The 18,731-nt window shown below is 47.8% G+C and overlaps 2 protein-coding genes across 14 annotated transcripts in view; one reads left to right on the forward strand and one right to left on the reverse strand.

Annotated features, from left to right (window-relative positions):
- The window catches only part of TEX11 (testis expressed 11), a 29,411-nt gene extending 23,751 nt beyond the window's left edge, over nt 1-5,660 (forward strand). Inside the window, exons 25-29 of one of the 2 annotated variants that reach the window (XM_064669691.1) lie at nt 1,107-1,256; nt 2,297-2,405; nt 3,295-3,415; nt 4,128-4,292; nt 5,310-5,660. In XM_064669691.1, coding sequence (XP_064525761.1) covers nt 1,107-1,256; nt 2,297-2,405; nt 3,295-3,415; nt 4,128-4,292; nt 5,310-5,381 — 617 coding nt within the window. In that variant the 3' untranslated portion in view covers nt 5,382-5,660. Of the gene's footprint in view, nt 1-1,106; nt 1,257-2,296; nt 2,406-3,294; nt 3,416-4,127; nt 4,293-5,309 lie in introns of those variants that run through there. The other variant, XM_064669692.1, reaches the window with a different exon arrangement.
- A 3,596-nt stretch (nt 5,661-9,256) lies between these two features.
- DLG3 (discs large MAGUK scaffold protein 3) overlaps nt 9,257-18,731 on the reverse strand; it is a 77,471-nt gene continuing 67,996 nt past the window's right edge. For 7 of the 12 annotated variants that reach the window (XM_064669696.1, XM_064669693.1, XM_064669699.1 and 4 more), the window contains 7 exons: nt 17,372-17,413; nt 16,590-16,640; nt 15,680-15,781; nt 15,332-15,504; nt 14,655-14,764; nt 13,618-13,709; nt 9,257-11,906 (listed from right to left, as the gene is read on the reverse strand). In XM_064669696.1, coding sequence (XP_064525766.1) covers nt 11,800-11,906; nt 13,618-13,709; nt 14,655-14,764; nt 15,332-15,504; nt 15,680-15,781; nt 16,590-16,640; nt 17,372-17,413 — 677 coding nt within the window. In that variant the 3' untranslated portion in view covers nt 9,257-11,799. Of the gene's footprint in view, nt 11,907-13,617; nt 13,710-14,654; nt 14,765-15,331; nt 15,505-15,679; nt 15,782-16,589; nt 16,641-17,371; nt 17,414-18,510; nt 18,557-18,731 lie in introns of all 12 variants that reach the window. The other 5 variants (XM_064669697.1, XM_064669700.1, XM_064669701.1 and 2 more) reach the window with 2 other exon arrangements.

Consider the following 18,731-nt stretch of genomic DNA (forward strand, 5'->3'; position numbering starts at 1 on the left):
GAATTAGTCACTATATTCGTGAAAAATACAGGGTGTAGGGAGCTGCTGTCTCAGCTGAAGGGTGTGGAAGCAGATAGATGACAATATGATAAAAGAATTGGCAAAGCCAACGACTGTTTTTTGTTTGTCATTGCAGGCTTTTTATTGTAGAGGTGCTGTGAAGTGTGGAACAGTCTTTCAGAGTGAGGTTGGGTTGATGATTCTGGCTTAGATGTTAAGAAATTCCAAGCTTTTTACTCTACAGTGGAGTCACTCTTGCCCTGTTCTAATGGTTTTACCCTTTTCCCACATAAGGCATCTCAGAATGCAGAAGATCCTGGACCACACTTTGAAGTGCCAAAATCCATCCTCTGTTCCCTGACTATTCCACGTCAGTTTAAATTAGATATTACTGGAGACTGACGTGCTTTCAGCTGACATGCCAAGTTAGCCTAGCAGAGGCATGCTTCACTTTTTTTTTTTTTTGGTAGTAAACTTCTTCCCTTTTAATCTGCCATCCTCAAATTCCCAAAGGGTTGATTGTCTCAGGAACAGGAACACAGTGGAATTTCTCCCACAGACATTTGTGAGTCGGCAGCCTGGTGCTTCCTTCACCTCTTCACTAGACCCTGGTGTTTGTATCAGGTTTACTTGATACAGTTCTGCTGTTCTCCCACCCTTCTGCTGTGTTTAAGGATTTCCTGAGGGCTTTTCTACCAGAAAGGGGTCAAGTCCTGTAGAAGAACTTGAAGCAGATGGTAACTTCTTCTGTAAGCTGACCTGAGCTGGTGGCCTTCTGTTCTCTCTCTTACCTGCCTGTGAAAATGGCTTCCCTAGTACCTATTACCTTGCCTAGGAGGGTTGTATTAATTTAGCCAATTACAGACAATTCAGATTATTTGGTGGGGGAGGGAAGGCATTGTGGTTGGGGGGGTTATGCTTTGGACATCTTTGTCCAAGAGTGCTTCAGAGTTCCTGTTGTTGCTCTGTTTTAAAACAGCAGTTGCTCTGTTGTTAAATCTTAATGGTTTTCCTGCCTGTTGGAAGCAAAATTTATACCTTGTAGTACACCACGAGGCTTTGAGAAAATTCATCATTACATACAGGCTGCTCTGTCTCTTTTTCAGGAGATTTTGCTAAAGACCCAACAGACACATTGTTGCTGCTTTATGAATTTGAAGCAAGATCCAAACTGAATGATCCATCACTTCACAACTTTATGGAGTCAGTTTGGGAGCAACCACAAATAGAGATCAAGACACTAGAAATCATTGCATGTAAGGAGTGCATTTGTACTTTCATAGGTCTTCAAGTCACAGGAAAAAGCTTTTGTTTCTCTTTCCTATCAATTTGGGGTGACCAGTATTATCATATATTGCCCAACATGCAGAAAATGGGTCTTATGATATATATTCTGTCCTGAAGCAAAGATGCTTAGGATCTCTACAACATGAGGAAATCTGTATTTTGAAATACCATATCACGTGGATGGTGAACCAGAAATTTATGACAATCTTCCTTTCTAGACCCTGAAACATTCATGTAGGTTGTGAGTCTAGAAAAGGTTATTCAGGTAAACTTTCACAAGCTCTAAACTGGCAAAGGCCAGATAATGACCCCAGCTGATTCATGCCCCAGTAAGAGGTTTTAGGATGTGGACTTTTGGTAGATGCTTTAAGTATATTTAAGCATATTTAAGCTATTAAGATAGCTTGAAGTTTCAGTTTGAAGTTAGTGTAGTCAGTTTGTAAATAGCACTTCTCTATACTTTCATCAATAAGTTCTATTCATGAAAACCTCCTTGAGAATCTAGAGTAGAATCCAAGAAAGATGATTAACATTTAGACCTACCATGGCAAATCTTTGGAGGGTGTTCTGTAGGGTTGCATAAACACCTTCTGATCTCCTTTGTCCTAAGGGAGTAGCCTTGCAGACACCAAACTGACATCCTGCTCCTGCCTCATTTTTCCATCCAGATTTTCATGTTCAAGGAGGCAAACAAAATTCTTTACTTTAGACAGTTCCCCCACCCCAGTATTTTTGGATAACTGCACTGCAGGTAAACAGCAGTGAGAGTACTTGTAAATTATGAAACCTCCTGTGCTTCTGCCTTGTCCTCTTTGATGATGTGCATGGTAAGAAAGAAGTAGAGAAGCACTAGTTTGTGGCCAGCCCAGGTATTAAGCAAATCTCTTCTCAGTTGTTTATCACAAGGGATCTGGCAGCATGCTGTAATTTATTTTAGTTCCTTATGAGATTAAAGTCTGACTTCAGTAATTCCTTTTTATATTCTTCTCTATTTTCTTGTACTTTTAAGCTTTAGCAATGGAATCTCCAGCTCGGTATCCTGTACTGTGTAAGAAAGCTCTCAAGAGTGCACTAAACCTTCACAGAAAGCAGACTGTCATTGATGCTGTGAAATTTAGGTTAGTGTTATCACACAGCTTTGCCATGAGCCTGTGACTGGAAATGCTGACAGGGAATTAAGCCTGCAATTTGAAAAAGGTGGACTGTAGTTTATGTGCAAGGTTCTACTTCTTGCTGGCCAAGCAATGTAGCTCTGAAGGATGACTGCAGTTTGCTTACTTAGCATATTTTCTGGCACAGTCTTATTTCCAAGAAATAAATCTATTGAGGAAGAAAAATGAAAATTGGATCTAGAAGAGGTTGTTTCTTGTAAGGAAGATGTTTATTTCAAATGTTACTCTGCAGTAGTGAACTAGGTATTTCAAAGACAATGAAGTGAAGAGAAAGTAAGAATTAAGAAAGCCCTGAATTGAAAGTTAGTGATATGATGCCATAGTACATTTGTGATTTATTTTGCTGGGTACCTGGCTCTCTGACAGCTGTTCCTTATGCAATCTGAAAGACAACCTGGTGTATGTTCTTTCTCACTTGTGTCCCACAAAGGATTTTTCTCCTCCTTTCCAGTTTCCTTGCAGTAACCCCTGGGCAAAGGCAACTGTTAATATTGCCTTTCTCACTTCACACTGAGGAAGACAGACCTGTTTTCAGAAGCCATGTGTTTGTTTTTGATTTTCTGAGGGTTTCCTTCTGTGTTAGAGACCAGCAATGAAAATAATTAAGTACTGCTTGCCTCTCTTGGCTCTGTTTTTGCATAGTTTGTATGAGTGAGATCTGATACAGGAAAATGGATGTTTCTGCAACAAGAATGTGAGTGTAGTAAGCACCAAGGTAGACGTGTCTGTCTGACAATCACAGAGCCATAACACAGTGTGCTGCTGATACTAAAAAGTAGCTGTTTTGTGCACATGGTATTGAATGTTTCCTCTTTTGCTCTCTTTCAATTCTCAGCAAATGCTTACATAGCTTGATTAATATTTCTTTGCCGACTGGATTAACAGACTTGGAGACCTGTGTCCTGCAGGAGGTGTGGGACTACTTTGAAGATGCTCTGAGTGTAGTCAGCAGCACAGTAAGTTGAACAGGAAGCCAAGAGATGGGAGATGATCCTGAGCACACTGGAAAAAAATTCTCATTAGACTGAGAATAATTAGTAAACTGAACATTATATACTGTTACATGTGGAGCTGCTAAGACTTCTTCAGTAAAAGATACACCAAAATTACCTCAAAAGAAATGTCTCTTGGATATTTATGACAGCATTACAAATTTCCCTGGATTTTGTAAGGGTTTTTTAGAGATATTTAAGGCCAAATTTTCAGTGGCTATTTTAGAAACATCTTGAGCTAGAAGATCTATCTTTACTCCTCTTGCTTTCTATGTTCTTATGCTGAGTATGTGTTTTAAATGCAGATTACTTTTTCAGATCAGTTTAAACCATCTAAAATTTGGATACCAGTCTTGCTTTTTTTCTAATCTCTTTTTTGTTAAATGTATTTGGGAACTTACTATGTTACTGTTTTTTCTAAATTACCAAGAACTGGATTCCTGTGCTGTCAGTCCTTGTGGTACCTCTTGCCTTGTTTTCTGTGAGGACAGGTGTATGGAGAGTAAAATCTTTCTTTCAAAAAGCATTTCTTACCCAAGGAATTGCCCTTGGCTTAGGAGGAAAAAATCTGACTTTTCCCACTCTGAAACTGAACTCTAACACACTCTTGACTTGTCAGTTTTAAAGTGAAGTTTCTATTTTCTGATGAGCTGCTGTTTCTGGTTTGCCACCCCAGAATGCTTACCCAGAGATGGAGATCCTTTGGTTGATGACAAGAGCCTGGAATACAGGAATATTTCAGTATACTGTTGGTAAATACAAGGAAGCTGAGCAGTGGTGTGGATTGGGAATGCGTTTCCTCAATCATTTAGGATCACTGAAGAAGAGCTATGAGGGCCATGTAAGTGTACACAGGGGGATATGAGGATGTGGGATTGGATGTCTGGCCTGAATTTGAGATGTGGATCTGGGTGAAGAAACCACTAGTGATGACATCTGAAGAGTTTCAGGAGAAGCATGGTACCTAAATATTTTGGGGGAGCCTGATGCTAGAAGATTTTTTCAAAGTGAGGCCAGAAAGGTTTTGATAGACAATAGAAAGAGTAATGTAATGTCCTTTTATTGGAAGGATGATTTAAGTGGCTGACTGGAAATAAACTTCTATTTGTGCCATGGGAGAACCCTTGTACCTTTGCCTGCTTTAACTAAAGTCAGGGTGCTGTACCAGCTTCCTTAAGTCAGCTGTTGTATGAATACTTTGAAGCTTGGTTTCTAGTATAATCTAATGTTTTATAAATGAGGTTTAAGCTGATGTGAATGAAATCCTTAAAGCTCATCTTTTCAGGTGTAGCTTAGCCACTTCTGTGAGGGAGAAATTTCAGAGCCAGTACCTTTGTAGATGACACTTTGCAATGACACTTTTTTTTTTCAGTCTGTCACAAGTAAGCTTCTTTCTACAGTTTTTGGCTGATGCTCCTGTCTAGATTGCAACACTGCACAGCCTGACTGGTGTCACCTTTCATTCTCTTATGCACAATGTGGGCAATCAAGGGCTGGCTGTAAATCTAAGACCATTTTAAATATGTCAGTTAAGACAGTAGGAAATAGAGATCACTCCCTTCCAACCTCAACATCAACTCCCAACTTCTGTGATTTGGTGAATAGGTTTATTCACTGATGTAAGACTCAGATATAAACTATGCTTTATGACACCTTTATTAGGTTGCACTGATTTAACTGTTTTTTAATAAGCTATTGTATTTAAACCTGAGCCAAAATCTTTACATCAACCTGATATTTCAGGTTTAGAAGCTCCCACTTATTCCCTTGCTTCTGTTCCCTGCCACTTTGTTATATCTAGCTGAGTGATACAGCTTTATCCATCCTTGCTGACAACTGTGGTGCTTATATTCCCCAGATGATTGGTCTTTATAGTGAGGTTCTGGACAAACTGGACAGAGCAAAAGGATTTATTCCAAATGAAGAATAATGAGAGGCACAACTGCAAAAAAAGGACAGCAGTCTCTCTTGGAAATGTTCTGCTGAATAAAAGAACCATTAGCTCTGCAAAGGCACGAGGTCATGGGAGCAGTGGAAAAGAAACCAGGATCTCCTTCTTGTTGGCAAAGAAGTTATGTACTTTTTAGGAAGTGTTTATTCAATAAATGTAATTGTTTCCCTCTAGGGAATAATCTTCATTCTCCTGAGCTATTTAACAGTTAGAAATAAATATTTAACAGTTAGAAATAAATATTTAACTTTTTCATGAGATGTGTCTGCTGTTGTGTAACAGGCTGGTTTAAGCATCTGATTTTAGTAGAAAGTGGGGGTGAGAATGATAAAAGTATTCCAGAAGTATTCCATCTCCTCTGGATGTCATAGCTGCCTTGCTGCATAAATATTTATCAGGTCACTTCAGCTTCCAGCCCATTTCAGCGTGGACAAGAATTCAGAGCTGGTTGCTGCTTTCACAGTCAGTTAGGACAGACTATGAGCTCAAGGAAAAAGCTGAGGCTTTCACTGGCACTGGTTCTGGGCTGCTGGGAGGGCTCCACCCTCCCTTTGAGCTCACTGAGTGCGTCCCAGGCAGCCCTTAATTGTTGTTCTCAGTTCTGACTTGCACACACACATGAACAGGTAAAGGTGTCACGCTGGACCAGGTGACAAAGGTCATGTTTACCCAGGAAGTGTCAGCAGGTAATTACATACAGCCACAGAAGGAAGCATTAGATGTGGTTTTGCCTACAGCCGGGATTGTTTGAATATTTTCCTTGGAGGTACTCAGTTTGATTTCTTTTATGCTACAGATTTCCCTAAGGAGGCCAGATCAGATCAGCCACAGGCTCTGCTGATAGTACTCACCTCTTCTCTCCAGATTTTCACATGGCACATTTTATTCCAGGCTGAGTATTTACACAGGGTTTAAGTAGGGCAAGAATTCCTCTCCTAGCTGAATCAGACTTAATTAGCTGCATTTGCAGTGGCTGTTCCCAGTAGGCAGCTTGTGTGCAATCACTCTGCTTTGCAGGTGTTTGCTGGTGTAGGTGCAGGCTGGTCCAGGTTATTTTTCTGGGCTAAACGTTGCTTTATAGTTCAGTAGCCCATCCAGTGGGTTATAAATCTTTTTAAGCCAACAACAGCTGACTTGGAAGAAAAAAAACAAACAGTGCTGCTCTTTCCTCCCCCAGTCTTCTCTTTTCATTGTTTTCTTTCAGCTGAGAGAGCCCGGGTGCTCATCCCTGGGTGTGCACAGATGGCTCCAGGGGGTGGCATTGCACTGGTAGTTTCCGATTTCCACATCACTGTGGAAGCTGCAGGGTGTGCTGGATACCGGTTCTGGAACTTGCTTCTGAGAACACAAATGGATCCTCTAGGGCAGGAGGTCACAAATTTCCCCCCTTTCTGTATTTTGTGCCCTGTTTTCCCCCCCCCCCCCCCCAATCTGATAATTTCGTAACTATTTGGAGAGGAGCCCTTTCTACCCCCTCTCACCCGGAGGAGGTGGCTCTCCAGCAGCTTTCCATTGGGGATGCACCTTGGGCCACCTCCCCCCACACACTCTGGGAAGAGCTTTGCTGTTGTGGCTTATTGAGCTGTTGAGTGTTCTGGAGGGGCAGGAAGGAAGAGGGGCCAGCCTGGCCACCAACACCTAGAATTGAAGTGGTCACAGCAATCAAGGTAATTGGCAGAGGGCTGAAGCTCATTAGGGGATTGGGCAGAAGCTTTTGTCAAGCAGTGCACTGAACTAAGGGAGGAAACACCACGATCATCCCTGTGCTGAGCCAAGTGTGGCCCCAACAAGTGATTCCAAGTCTCACAAGAGCTCCTGTGTGCTCCTTCCACTAAGAGATGCTGCTGCACCCACTGACCCCAGCAATGAAATGTTTTTCCTTAGGGTTAAAAAACCCCAAAGTTAAACATAACCCTCATTTTGGAGGCAAGGGATATAAATAAATATTATAAGTCAAGGGGAACCTGAGGATTCTTCAAGGAAAGAGACACCTTTGACATGATGATAACTTTACCTGCTGCACAGCCACGGATCCTGCTGTGACATCCTGAGGAGAGCAGAGAACAGCAGTCCTTGAAGGTTGTGCTGCCAAGCATCATTAGCAACAAAGGGCTATCCAGGTTCCCCCATCTCAGGCATCCAAGGGAAGACAATTTTTCAGAAAACTCTAATCAAATTCCTTTAAAGTCCCTCTTCCAGTAGGCTCACAGATCCTGTGCTCCTCTGCTTAACCAAGGCCAAGACAGTTAATTATCCAGAGCTGCAGAGAGAAGCACAGACACGTTTCTCTGCAGCACAAGCAGCTTATGGTCTAATTTTCTAGAGGTGTCTTAGGGCAGATTAGTTTCATGCCTGTTCCAGGCAGCTGTAGCAGGACATCTTGGCAGAGAGAACCATCCCCCTACACTTCACAATGAGACAGGACCATTAACAGGACAGTGCTCTGCACTTGTTTGGTCCAGGACTTTGCTAAGGTCCTGGTAGCCAGAGCTATTTGTCCTCAGCCAGAAAAATAGGTTGTTAAAACCCTGAGATTAGCTCAGTTGGTTAGAGCGTGGTGCTAATAATAAAAAGCTTTAACAGAGCAAGTTCTTCCTTCACGCCACACTCATTCTCTTCCCATGCCGGTTTCTCTGCCAGTGGTTGTCTCCGCCTTACAGAGTGACAGGGTTTATTTGAGAACATAACCCCGTGTTCCTCTCCCCACTGGAACCTGAATGTTTCCTGTCACAGCAGATCGAGATGACACATCAGCTCAGGACACATCCTGGTTTGCCCAGGGAGGAGTGGCTGCAGATCCATGAGTTGCCCCTGTGGCAGCCAGCAGCAGGCAACGCTTCTGTGATGCTTCATCATTCCAAGTCTGTCATTAGGCAAGCAAACGGTTGGATTTTTGAGAGTGGTACTGCTGATATCAGATCTGCTTAGCACCTGTTTGATCCACTGGGGTTTTGTGGACAACCACTACCACCAGAAGGTGGATCTGATCACCTAAAGGAGTTTCTAAACGGTGTTTAATTTGTCCAGTGGGCTTCATAAACTGCGAACTGTCTGCAAACTGTATGGCCATGTGCTCAGTCAATGCTCCTGTTCTCCTGAAACCTCAATATGCTTCTCTTGTGTGCAGTTTGACAAGAAAAAAGGAAATATAATATTTAAAAAACAAACCCCTCTCACCTTTCCATTAGCTCAGCTAAATGACAAAGCAGATTCGGGCAAGAATGTAGAGTGACACTCTACTCACCCCATTTGTCTTCCAGTGAACACTCTTTTTTTCTGCACTTGAAGGTATTTAAAATGATACTAGTTGTCTTTACAGCGTCTTTCTCCTCTCTGATATCTGAACAGCGTGTTAAACTGTAAAAAGAAGCTCTGTATTGTTTAGACTATGTATTTACTTTGCAGTCTTCATATTCAATACAGGAACAACTATGTAGCAACATGTAAACCCTATTATTTGCAAAGCAACCTCCCCACAATTCAAACTATGACCCAAAATACACTTATGGTGTCACATCATCAGGCCAGACTCAACCCATGTAATAACAACCCAACCACGAAAGAGCTTTTCAGTGGCCTGGTTACAGGCCCAGCCACTTTCTTTCTTTTATTTTCTCTTTTCTTTTTTTTTTTTCTTTCTTTATTTTATTTTTTCTATTTCCTTTTTGCATTAGGCAAGTTCTCAGTGACCACCTTTTGTAGTAAAAAAAAAAGCAAATTTTTTTTTTTTTTTTTAAACCCCTGTCAACACTTCAGTTTGCCATGGAGAGACCATATCAATACGTGCTAAGATCACCAACAAACCAGATCTGGCATGCAATGAAGGACTCCACAAGAAGGTCTCAAAGACAGAGTTCTTTGCAACTCTCTGTTTATTAAAAATATATGTCTCCTTGGAAGAAACACTGTTAACCAACTACTGTTGTCATGATCGATTCGATACTGTCAGCTATGCCATGGAGTACATCATCTTTTTCTCCACGTGACTCGACAGAGGGAGACAGGCTATTAGGAAAAAAAAAAAGAAAAAGGAAAAAAAAAAATACAGGAATGGTGTGACTAGCACCTTAAGGACTTTTGTTTGACTTACTCCACTTCTCCAGGGACCGACATTTATAGCAGCCGGAGCAGGAGCAGCGGGGCAGGGGGTGGATGCTGAGCGGGAATCCATTGCCAGAGTTCCATGTGCTCCTTTAAGGTCGGTCCCCCCGACAGCAGGATCCTTCCTGCCCTCCACCGTGGCTGCGTCTGTGTCCCACCTCCTGTCCCCAGAAGCTGCTCAGTCCCTGCAGGGCTCCTTGGGATGCAGGAGGGGCAAAGAAGGGCTTCTCCCCAGACAGCACAGGGACAGTCCTACAGTTCCTGCTCGCACTGACAACCGCGGCCTGTGTGTGCCAGGCAGACTGACACACCCATTGCCTCCGGGAGAGGGGACCAGCACCCCGTGCCCTCACCTATCCCTGCCAAACAGGAGGAGAACACTTACCTGCTCATGCTTGTGCAGTGACCTCTGCCCTGGTGCTCGGCCAGCTCTGTGCAAGGTGGGAGCGCTCGTACCTGCACACAGGTGCCCAGCAGCACAGCTCCTTCTCAAAGGCCACACGAGTGTCCCCCCGGCTTCACACCAGGGTCTATTCCCTCACTGGAGCCCTCACTCAAGTATGGAAACCAAGGTGTCCTCAAGGACAGACATGTCTCAGCTCAGGGCCGACAGTCTGGGTGCTCACAGTTGTCTCACTTGAAAAATCCCCGTGCCCAGCAGGAGGGGCAGCTCTGCACCCCCTGCCCTCAGCCCTGCCAGCACCACCTCGGCCTTCTGGGGCACCCCGAGAGGGGGAGCAGAGCCCCCCTCTGCAGAGGGAGCAGAGGTGTCAGAGGTGTCAGAGACAGAACCAGGCAAAGGTGGCCACGCAGTCACCCGCCAAGCCCCAGCTCCCAGCAGGCGAGGTCCTGCTGTGCTGGAAGGATGGGCCTCCCACTGGGAAAGCCACCACTGGCACCTGCACGCAGCAGAGCCAGGAATCCGGCATGGAGCAGGGAAGAGAGGAAGTTTTTCCAGTTCTGTTACTGATTTGGAAAATGTGAGTGTCCATCCAAGGCACAGCTGGGGGCTTTTCCTGCCAGTGGCTAATGCAGAAGGGAATGTCAGTGTGCTGCCACGAGCTAGAATGGGTCATTTCACCTGCACCCACAGGTACAGGGCCAGTCCAACATCCCAGGTTTTCCACAGCAACACAGGACAGTGAGTACATTTGTTCCATGTGGCCAGTAGAGTATTTCTTAACTAAACACCACAGATCTAGATTCTATTTACAATAGAGCCAGCTTAAAAAATAAGTTAAAAAACTGGATTTTATACCCATTCAGTTCATTATTAACAAGAGAAAAATGGAATAATAATAATAATAATAATAAAAAAAAAAGCCAACACAACAACACAATATGGTTTTGGTTTAAAATCAGCTTAAAAAAATAGAACCAAAAGGAAACCTCTCATGCAAACACATAAGGTGGTGTGTAAAACAAATGTGCAATTTAATATGTAGTATCATCCATTCTCTTGCTCCGCAGCCTCCTGCTCAGTCTCCGTCTCCCAGCCTCTCTCAGACCAGCTGCTGCTCCTTGCTCTGGTCCCTCCTGCACAGGCAGTACCAGTCTCTGCTCTGCCTCAGACCCAGGGTGGCTGCAGGGAACTGGCCTGGATGGGAGATGCTTCCAAAGCACCTGGTACCGTTTTGAGCTCTTCCTGCCCAAGTGGACTCCCTACGCCCAGTGGTTGGGACAGAGGAACTGAAAGAACCTTGCAATAACACAATACCTTTCCAGAGAGGTCCCTCAGGTTTCCTAGTCCACGTACATATATATATATATAATATATATATAATATCTCTCTATATATTATATATAAATTACATATACAGATAAATAAAATGCTTTCTGCTGCCCGTGTGTCGCACTGTTCAGAGCTGCTAGACAGTCACACTTGGAAAAATGCCCCTGGAGCTCTGATACCAGCTCATGTTCAGAGTCCATTATTTCACTTGTTTCTTACATTAGTCCTTATCCGCCTCCTCCCATCTTGATTCTTTGTTTAGTTAATAATAATAATAATAATAATAATAATAATATAATAATAATAAAAAACGACCTTGAATGGGTTCTCATCTGTCTCTAATGGAGCAGTGGGAAGGTCCATGCAGGAATGGTGGGAACAGTCACGTGATGAATGATATGAGTTCATCCCAACAAAAGAAACAGGACTAGAAAACTCAATTTTGCGACGATCTAAAAAAGGGGGCAGGAATAGTTTTCATATCCCTCCCCCTCAGGGCAGAGGGCTTGGATGGGTGGGACTTCAGAGATCTTCTGCTCACAAGGAAGCAGGTGGGGGACATCTTCAGAGCTTCTCTGGGGACGGGACCCAGATGTAGTGCCCGGACTGGTCCTCAATGATCTGTTTGATTTTGCTGTAAATCTCTTCAAGAGAGTCTCCTTGTACGATGGCTGGAAGAGGAGAGAACAAGCAAGACCTTGAGCACTAGGCAGCACTTCCCTTCCCTGCCATGAGCTGCAGGAGGGCCTTCCCTCTGTCCCAAAGGGGCCGGAGGGCACAGCCAGCAGGGACTGAACCGTGTCAGAGGAGCTGCAACAGCCCCACTGTGACACAGAGGGTTAAACCACCACCTCCCTGGGGATTAGCCAGCACTGATCCTGGCTGGCAGAGCTCCTCGGTGTGTGCAGGGCTGGCTGGGCTCTCCACACCAGGCTGCTAATCAGCTTTGCAAACTGTGTCAGGCACCGAGGCTGTGGGTGGGCCTGGCACTGCCACCGCCACTGCTGTGCCGCGGTGAACCCACGCGAGGGGAGGCAAGGCTGGGGCACATCAGTCTGCCCTGAGGTGCTGGGTTGGTCTGTACTCTCTGGTTGGCTGCTGAGGGCTCCTTCTGTTTGCTGCTTGCTCTGCTGCAGGCTGAGGATCGTGTGCTGTCAGGCCAGGAAAGGTCACGGCACGGCCGCTCCCGGCAACTCTCGCTCAAAGAGCAGCGATGGTCTTACTGCCCAGCACAGACACAGCACGAAGCACTTCACTGTGCTTCCTGCATCACAGGGACATGCACATGGGGGGCCAAAGCTTCCTGGTAATCCAGCCTGCCTCTGTACTCTCCAGCATCTCTGTTCCCTCATTTTAAGTTGCTGGCACAGAACTTGCGACAGTGACCATCTCTCTGCCCATTACCCAGTTCTTTCAACAAGACATTTCAGCCAAGGGTGTTCCTTCCCCAGGTCACCCTCAAACTCACCCTCCAAGTGCACAGTGGTGTGCTGAGGGCCTGCAAAACTGCAGCACAGCCCCCTGGAATAACAGCCAGCAGCTCTGAAGCTGCTGCCCAGGACAGGTCTGGGGAAAGCTCTTACCCTGTTTCTACCCAGACATTTGTTCGTACAAGATCAATTTTTGAAAAAGGTTCTGCTGGGGATTTTTCCCAGTAGCTGTTAGGTGGGTAATACAGGGTTTGGCAGGATTATGACTCCTCAGCTTTAGAATAAACAGTTACTGCTCTGAAGAAAAGATGGAAGACCAGTTTCTCTGCGTCTTTGCCTGCCCATGATTTTCCACAATTAATCATGTTACAAACATTAGTTCCTTAATGCACAAGGATGCCTGTGTCATGAGCAGCTCATCTCTACAGGCACAAAGTGCCAGCAGCCCCAGCCTGGCTCTTCAGCAAAGACTACTTAGGAAGTCAGCCAAACTTCCAGTCTTTTTTGGGAGATGTTTTGTAATAACTCAGGACAGTCTCCACTATTTAGGTCACTAATTTTTTATCTTTCCTCTTTAAAAACGACACTTCTCTCTTTTTGAAAATGCTCCCCTTTTCTCCACGCAGGGAGTTTATTTCCTGGAGACTTGCAGCACCCTGAATCTCTGCTGTGCTTCCCCTTTAGTAGTACTAAAGTTGGCAATAAGCTTTCACAAACTCAGAAAATCCTGCCTGACAACTCATCTCCTTCTCTACAGCTGGTTTACTCTTATCCACTGATCTTGGAGCAGTCCCTTTGCAGAGCCCTCCTGGCAAACTGCCATTTCTTTTTTGCTTTGATGAAGCTGGACGTTTTCCCATGACCCCACAGTGAGACAGTGCTGGTAGAGAGGTCACAGCTGTCAGATGGAAAAATGAAATAAATCAGATACAAGCCTGCTCAGGACACTCACCTGTAAAATATTCTCCAAACTCTTGCTCAAGTTTCATGGCTTTATCAAAGACCTTGTTGGCCTGTTCATACGTCTGTCTCCGGTTCATCTCCCTGCCATGCACAAAAAAACCAGCAATGAACAGAAGCAAAAATAGCCCACAGAGCCAGGGTGCCTGGGAATCCTGTGCTCATAGGAATGGAAGCTGTGCAGGACCCAGCTTTCAAAGGCAGGGCCCTTCCCCACGTGCTCCAGGCTGCCTTGGCACTTCATCTCAACTTCCAACAGTTCTTCCCACTGCCACCACCTCCCCCCTTCACCATAGCACAGGAGTGAACTCAAATCCAGACGATTCCCTGAATTTGCAAGACCACTGCAGAAGTCTCCCTGCTTTTCCAGAGCCTGTCACCACCCTCCTTGCCTAGGTTTCCTCATCTTCATAAAACACCCAAATAAGCAAATTGACCCCTTCTGGCTTGAGAAGGGGTTATCCCAGCAGAGTCTCTTCTGATCTCAGAGTCAGTCTCAAGCTGTCAAACCTCCTCACAGATATTGTTCTCTGCTGCTCAGAAGAGTTGAAACCTCAGCTCTTACATCCTTTCCAGCCTGCACTATCCAGGGCCAGAACAACAGGACAGGCAGAAGGTCCCCTTAGGCACATAGGAAGCATCTCCTCTGTTCCCCAGGGCTGTCCAGGCTCAGCCACCACCCAGCTGTGATCCAGCACTACAGGCTCTCAACAGCTCTTCTGGGCCCAGGTGAGCAGTTTACACCAGGCACATTTGGGAGCATTTTTACATTTCCCATGGATGATCCTCTTTGGGATGAATGAAGGGCTTTAAGCCAGAGAAATCCAGAAAGCCTGGATGCACTATGGCATTAGATGTGGAGGGACATCACACAGACAGCAATGGGCCCAGCTCCTACTTAACAAGGGACAAGTTCAGCACCAAAAGCAACCTCTGCTGCTTTCTAAAAAGCAAAGGCAGCAGACACAGCCCCCCAACGTGCCAGAGCTCCTTGCCCTGGAGTGGCACAGAACACAGTGCTGCACTTACATGAGAGCTTCGATGGATTTTGGTTTGATGAAAATGGCAATGGGATACAGTTGTGCTTGTCGCAACCTCTTGATAGCATTGCCAGACACATCCAGGATGCAGTGTTTCCCCTGGAAAGGAGACAGCTGGGATCAGACCTGCCCACACAGTCTACTCTGTGCAGAAAACAGCTTGCTCATACAGATGTGCTTACAAAGGAGAGGAGCCACAGAGATGAAACCCCAGTCCTGAGACACAAGCCAGCTCCCAGTGGCATCACGTTCCTGCCTGCTCAGGGCAGGACAGTACCAATGCAAAGGGACTGAATTTTTGCCTGGACACGTGAAACGATTTACAAGCCCTTGGTAACTCCAGCACTCCTGCAGAGGAATGCTGCTGCTTTGAGGGCAGTCAGGTACCTTTGTCCTGTGAACTCCCAAGCACAAGGCTGGTGCCACCAGTGCTGGGCTTTCGGGCGGAGTTTGGATGACAAAGGTAGGACAGTGAAGTAGAGTAACATGGCTGAGAAAAGCAGCCACATGGCTTGGCAGGACTCAAGGGAGGAGAGGCTCGTGCCACACTCACTTAATGTGGTTACAGCCCTTCACTAACAACACAGGGAAAGGAGAGGAACTGCTGAATGTGTACGGGTTCAGGCTGGATGTGTCCCAGTCCCAGGAATGCCACCTGACACTCACCCTCTCTGCCACTGCTCGCACTGACTGAATGCTGGTCCCATAGAGATTGTCATTGAACTGCCCAGCCTCTATGAACTTGTTGTCCTGGATGTCTTTCTCCATCTGTTCCCTGGATACAACGAAGTGGTAGTCCTGTCCGTCCACCTCGTTCTCCCGCCGAGGCCTGGTAGTGTCTGGAGGAGAGTGGGCACCAAGAGTGAACCCGAGTGACACACGCCAAACCGGGAGGGGGAAAACCCACCAGTGCTCCTGGCCCCCTCCCCATGCTGTGGGTGAGACCCCACAAGCAACAGAGCCCCCACCCTCCCCTCCCTCCAGCAAGAGCACTGAATGTCAGCTGGGACTTACGGGGCACGCAGGAACCAAACTTGTGTGGGAATTCCGAGATGAGGTCATCGTTAATTCGGTCCTTTGTTGGCCCCAGGATGATCACCGGCCTCGCATAGTGAACTGTGAACAAGAGCCACAACCTGAGGCCCCACCTGTGCTGCGGGCAGCTGACCCTACTGCCACCTTTGGCATCGACCTGCCCTCTCCCTCCTGGCAGTGGGTGCTCTTGCTCACATGGGCACCCAAAGGTGCCTCCTCCGTGCGAGTTTATCTCCTCCTGGTCATGGTCAACATCTCCTTCCCATCTGACCCAAACCATCTGCGTGGCCCTGGGGAAGGTGCTGCAGGTCTCCAGGGTCGTGGATCAGCAAAGCTGCTCCCTTGCTTGGGGCAGGAGCCAGGCAACCAGGACAGCTGGGTGAGGATGCCACGGAGCTGGGGGAGTGATGGGAGCCTAAAAGTCAGATCCAGCTTCTGGCAAGGAGAGACCACTGAGGCTGGGAATATTCAGCCTGCAAAAGGGTCTGCAGGGATTGAGCATCAAGCAGGGTTACAGGCTGAGGGCCAGGGGAGGAGGGTTGCTCTGCAGCAGGGACCTGATCTGAGGCAGGAAGGGATAATCCTGTCCTCAACTGGGGACTAAAGCCCAGCTCAGTTTTAGCTCTGGATCTCTCCCTTGGTCTTGCAGACCACGTCACAATCTTTTCTGTTGATTGAAAAGGGGCAGTCGAGGCCGGGGAGAGCCCAGCGAGGCAGCCGCACTCCTGGCTCTCCTGCTGCACGCAACACACGAGACTCCACTTGTGTTCACCCGGCGTGGTGCTGGGATGGCAGGAGGGGAGGAGGGCACCCCGGCCACCCTGGCTGTGCTGGGGACACAGGTGGCCACGCTGGAGCAGGAGCGGGGCAGCTCAGCACCAGGACTTACTTTCTTGCCGTGTCACGGGCTCGTACGACAGGATGGTGTCCTCTTGTCCTTCTGCAACAGAGCCAGGGAGAGGCAGGTGAGCGCTCACAGCAGCTCTCCAACCCCTCTGCACCCATGAGAAGCTGACTCCTGCCCCTCCAGACTCCTGCAGCTCTGGGGACACTCCAGGCTGCCCACATCATTCCACCCATGGATGTGGAGCATGACAGGCATGCAGTTACCAGCCCTTGAGCCACTTCAATTATTCACGTCCCAGCTTTGGTTCAAGACTCCTCTTTCCCTCCCCACCGCTGTAGGCTCTGGGCCCATTGGAATGTACCATCCTCCCTGCAGGGTGGATGGCAGGTGTGCTGCAGGTATTTAGAGGACCTGCTGGGGACAAAGGGAGCATCTGCTGCAGCTGGATCCCATGTTCTTGTACAGGCTTGGGCTCCAGGAGTCACCTATGCTACAGACCTGGCCTCTGGCCATCTCTTCCTGCAGCGGGCACCAAGGATGGGTGACCACCATGGACTGGGAACCCACCACCCAAGCTTGGAGCAGAGCCCTGCATCCAGGAGTGAGCAGTGGAGCAGGCAGGTTTGTTCCTGCTCCCCAGCCCCTGCTCCCCCTGGCTCCCAGGAGGGAGCTGGCCGCAGCATCTGTGTCACCAGCAGGAAGGACCAGCCTCCGAACAGAACCACCACTGGGACAAGACAAGATGGAAGTGCCAGAACGTGCACACTCATACAGGGACACACACACACGTACACGGGCTGGGAGAGCAGGTGAGACACACTTACTGGAACTGCTCTCGCTGTCACTGGTGTTTGATGTCACGCCCTCTGCAAAGCAACCAGAGAGATCCCCTTCAGAAGGAGCATGGGTGGGAGGCACAGGGGCACCCCGGCTGTCACCCAGCACTACTGATCCAGGGCAGGACAGCACTGGTCTCTCAAAAAACCTGTGCCCCAGCACCCACTGGGACAAGTCTGTGCCACATGGGCAAGGGCGGCATCTTTTACCCTTTGCTGGGGAATGGGGGACATGCAGGGGGATGCTTGGCTACTCTGGGAGAAGGCAGGAATGCCAGGAGGGCTGCCTGGCAGGTGTGGGCAGACGTGGTAGTGGCACTGGGCTTCCCAGACAGAGGGAAGGTGGAGTGCACAAGGAGGAGGGTGCTGGCAGGGGGAGCAGGTGCAGCATGCACACAGCAGGCAGGGAGGGCACGGCTCCATTCCGGCACAGGGAGAGGGGAGCCTACCTCTGGGATGGGGCTGGGACGCACAGAGACAAGACAGTGACAGGATGGGACAGAGTTTGGGGCTTTGCTTGCACAGGCTGATCCTAGTGCTGCGACCACCCCACAGAGGCTTGCTGGCCACTGCCTGCCCCTGTCAGGCTCTGCACTGGTTGGGGGGTGACGAGCTTGGTGGGGATTCGCTGGGAGGGCCATGGGGCTCTCGCCAGTGTTGATTTGAAGCTCTGGGTAGTGGTAACCCAGAGGAAGGTGGGAACACCTCAAAATGCTGTCACCAACCCCACTCAGAGCAGGCCTGTCATGGTCATGGCCTCCTTCCACCCACACTGGTAGTGGCTCTGAGTGCTAAAGCAACAACCAGCCCAGCCAGGAGCAGGATGAAGAAGAGGATGAGGAGGTACAGCTCACCCTGGGTGCAGCAGGCAGCCCTCAGTTGAGCACACTTAGGGCATGGCCAACATCCCCAAACAAGCTCCCCCATCCTGTCCCACGTGCAGCACTGGCACCTTAAGCCTTGCAGCCTCTGCCACCAGACGTGGGGTCCCCATCAGTGGAGCAGCACTCGGGGGGCTCCTCCTGCCCCACACCCAGAGAAGCACAGCTGCCCCAGCCACAGCCAGGCCATTCCCCAGGCACCGCCAGCAACGGAAAGGGAACAATGTGCATTGGAATTCAACTTACTCAGGTTCTTTGCTCCATAATAATCGTCACTTAACCCAGGGAAGTCCTGATTTCACAGACAGCAAGAAGGGAGAGAGGGGGAGAGAAGAGAGCGCAGGAAAGGGGAGTCAGAGGGATGGGGGAGACAGAGCCAGACCAGCATTAGTGACAGGAGTGCAGAATGGCCCAGAGCTGCAACTGCAAGTGAGGTTAAGTGTTTTCAGAGCTGACACCATCAGCCC

The sequence above is a fragment of the Pseudopipra pipra genome, chromosome 13 (assembly GCF_036250125.1).
Source record: "Pseudopipra pipra isolate bDixPip1 chromosome 13, bDixPip1.hap1, whole genome shotgun sequence".
Lineage (NCBI taxonomy): Eukaryota > Metazoa > Chordata > Aves > Passeriformes > Pipridae > Pseudopipra > Pseudopipra pipra.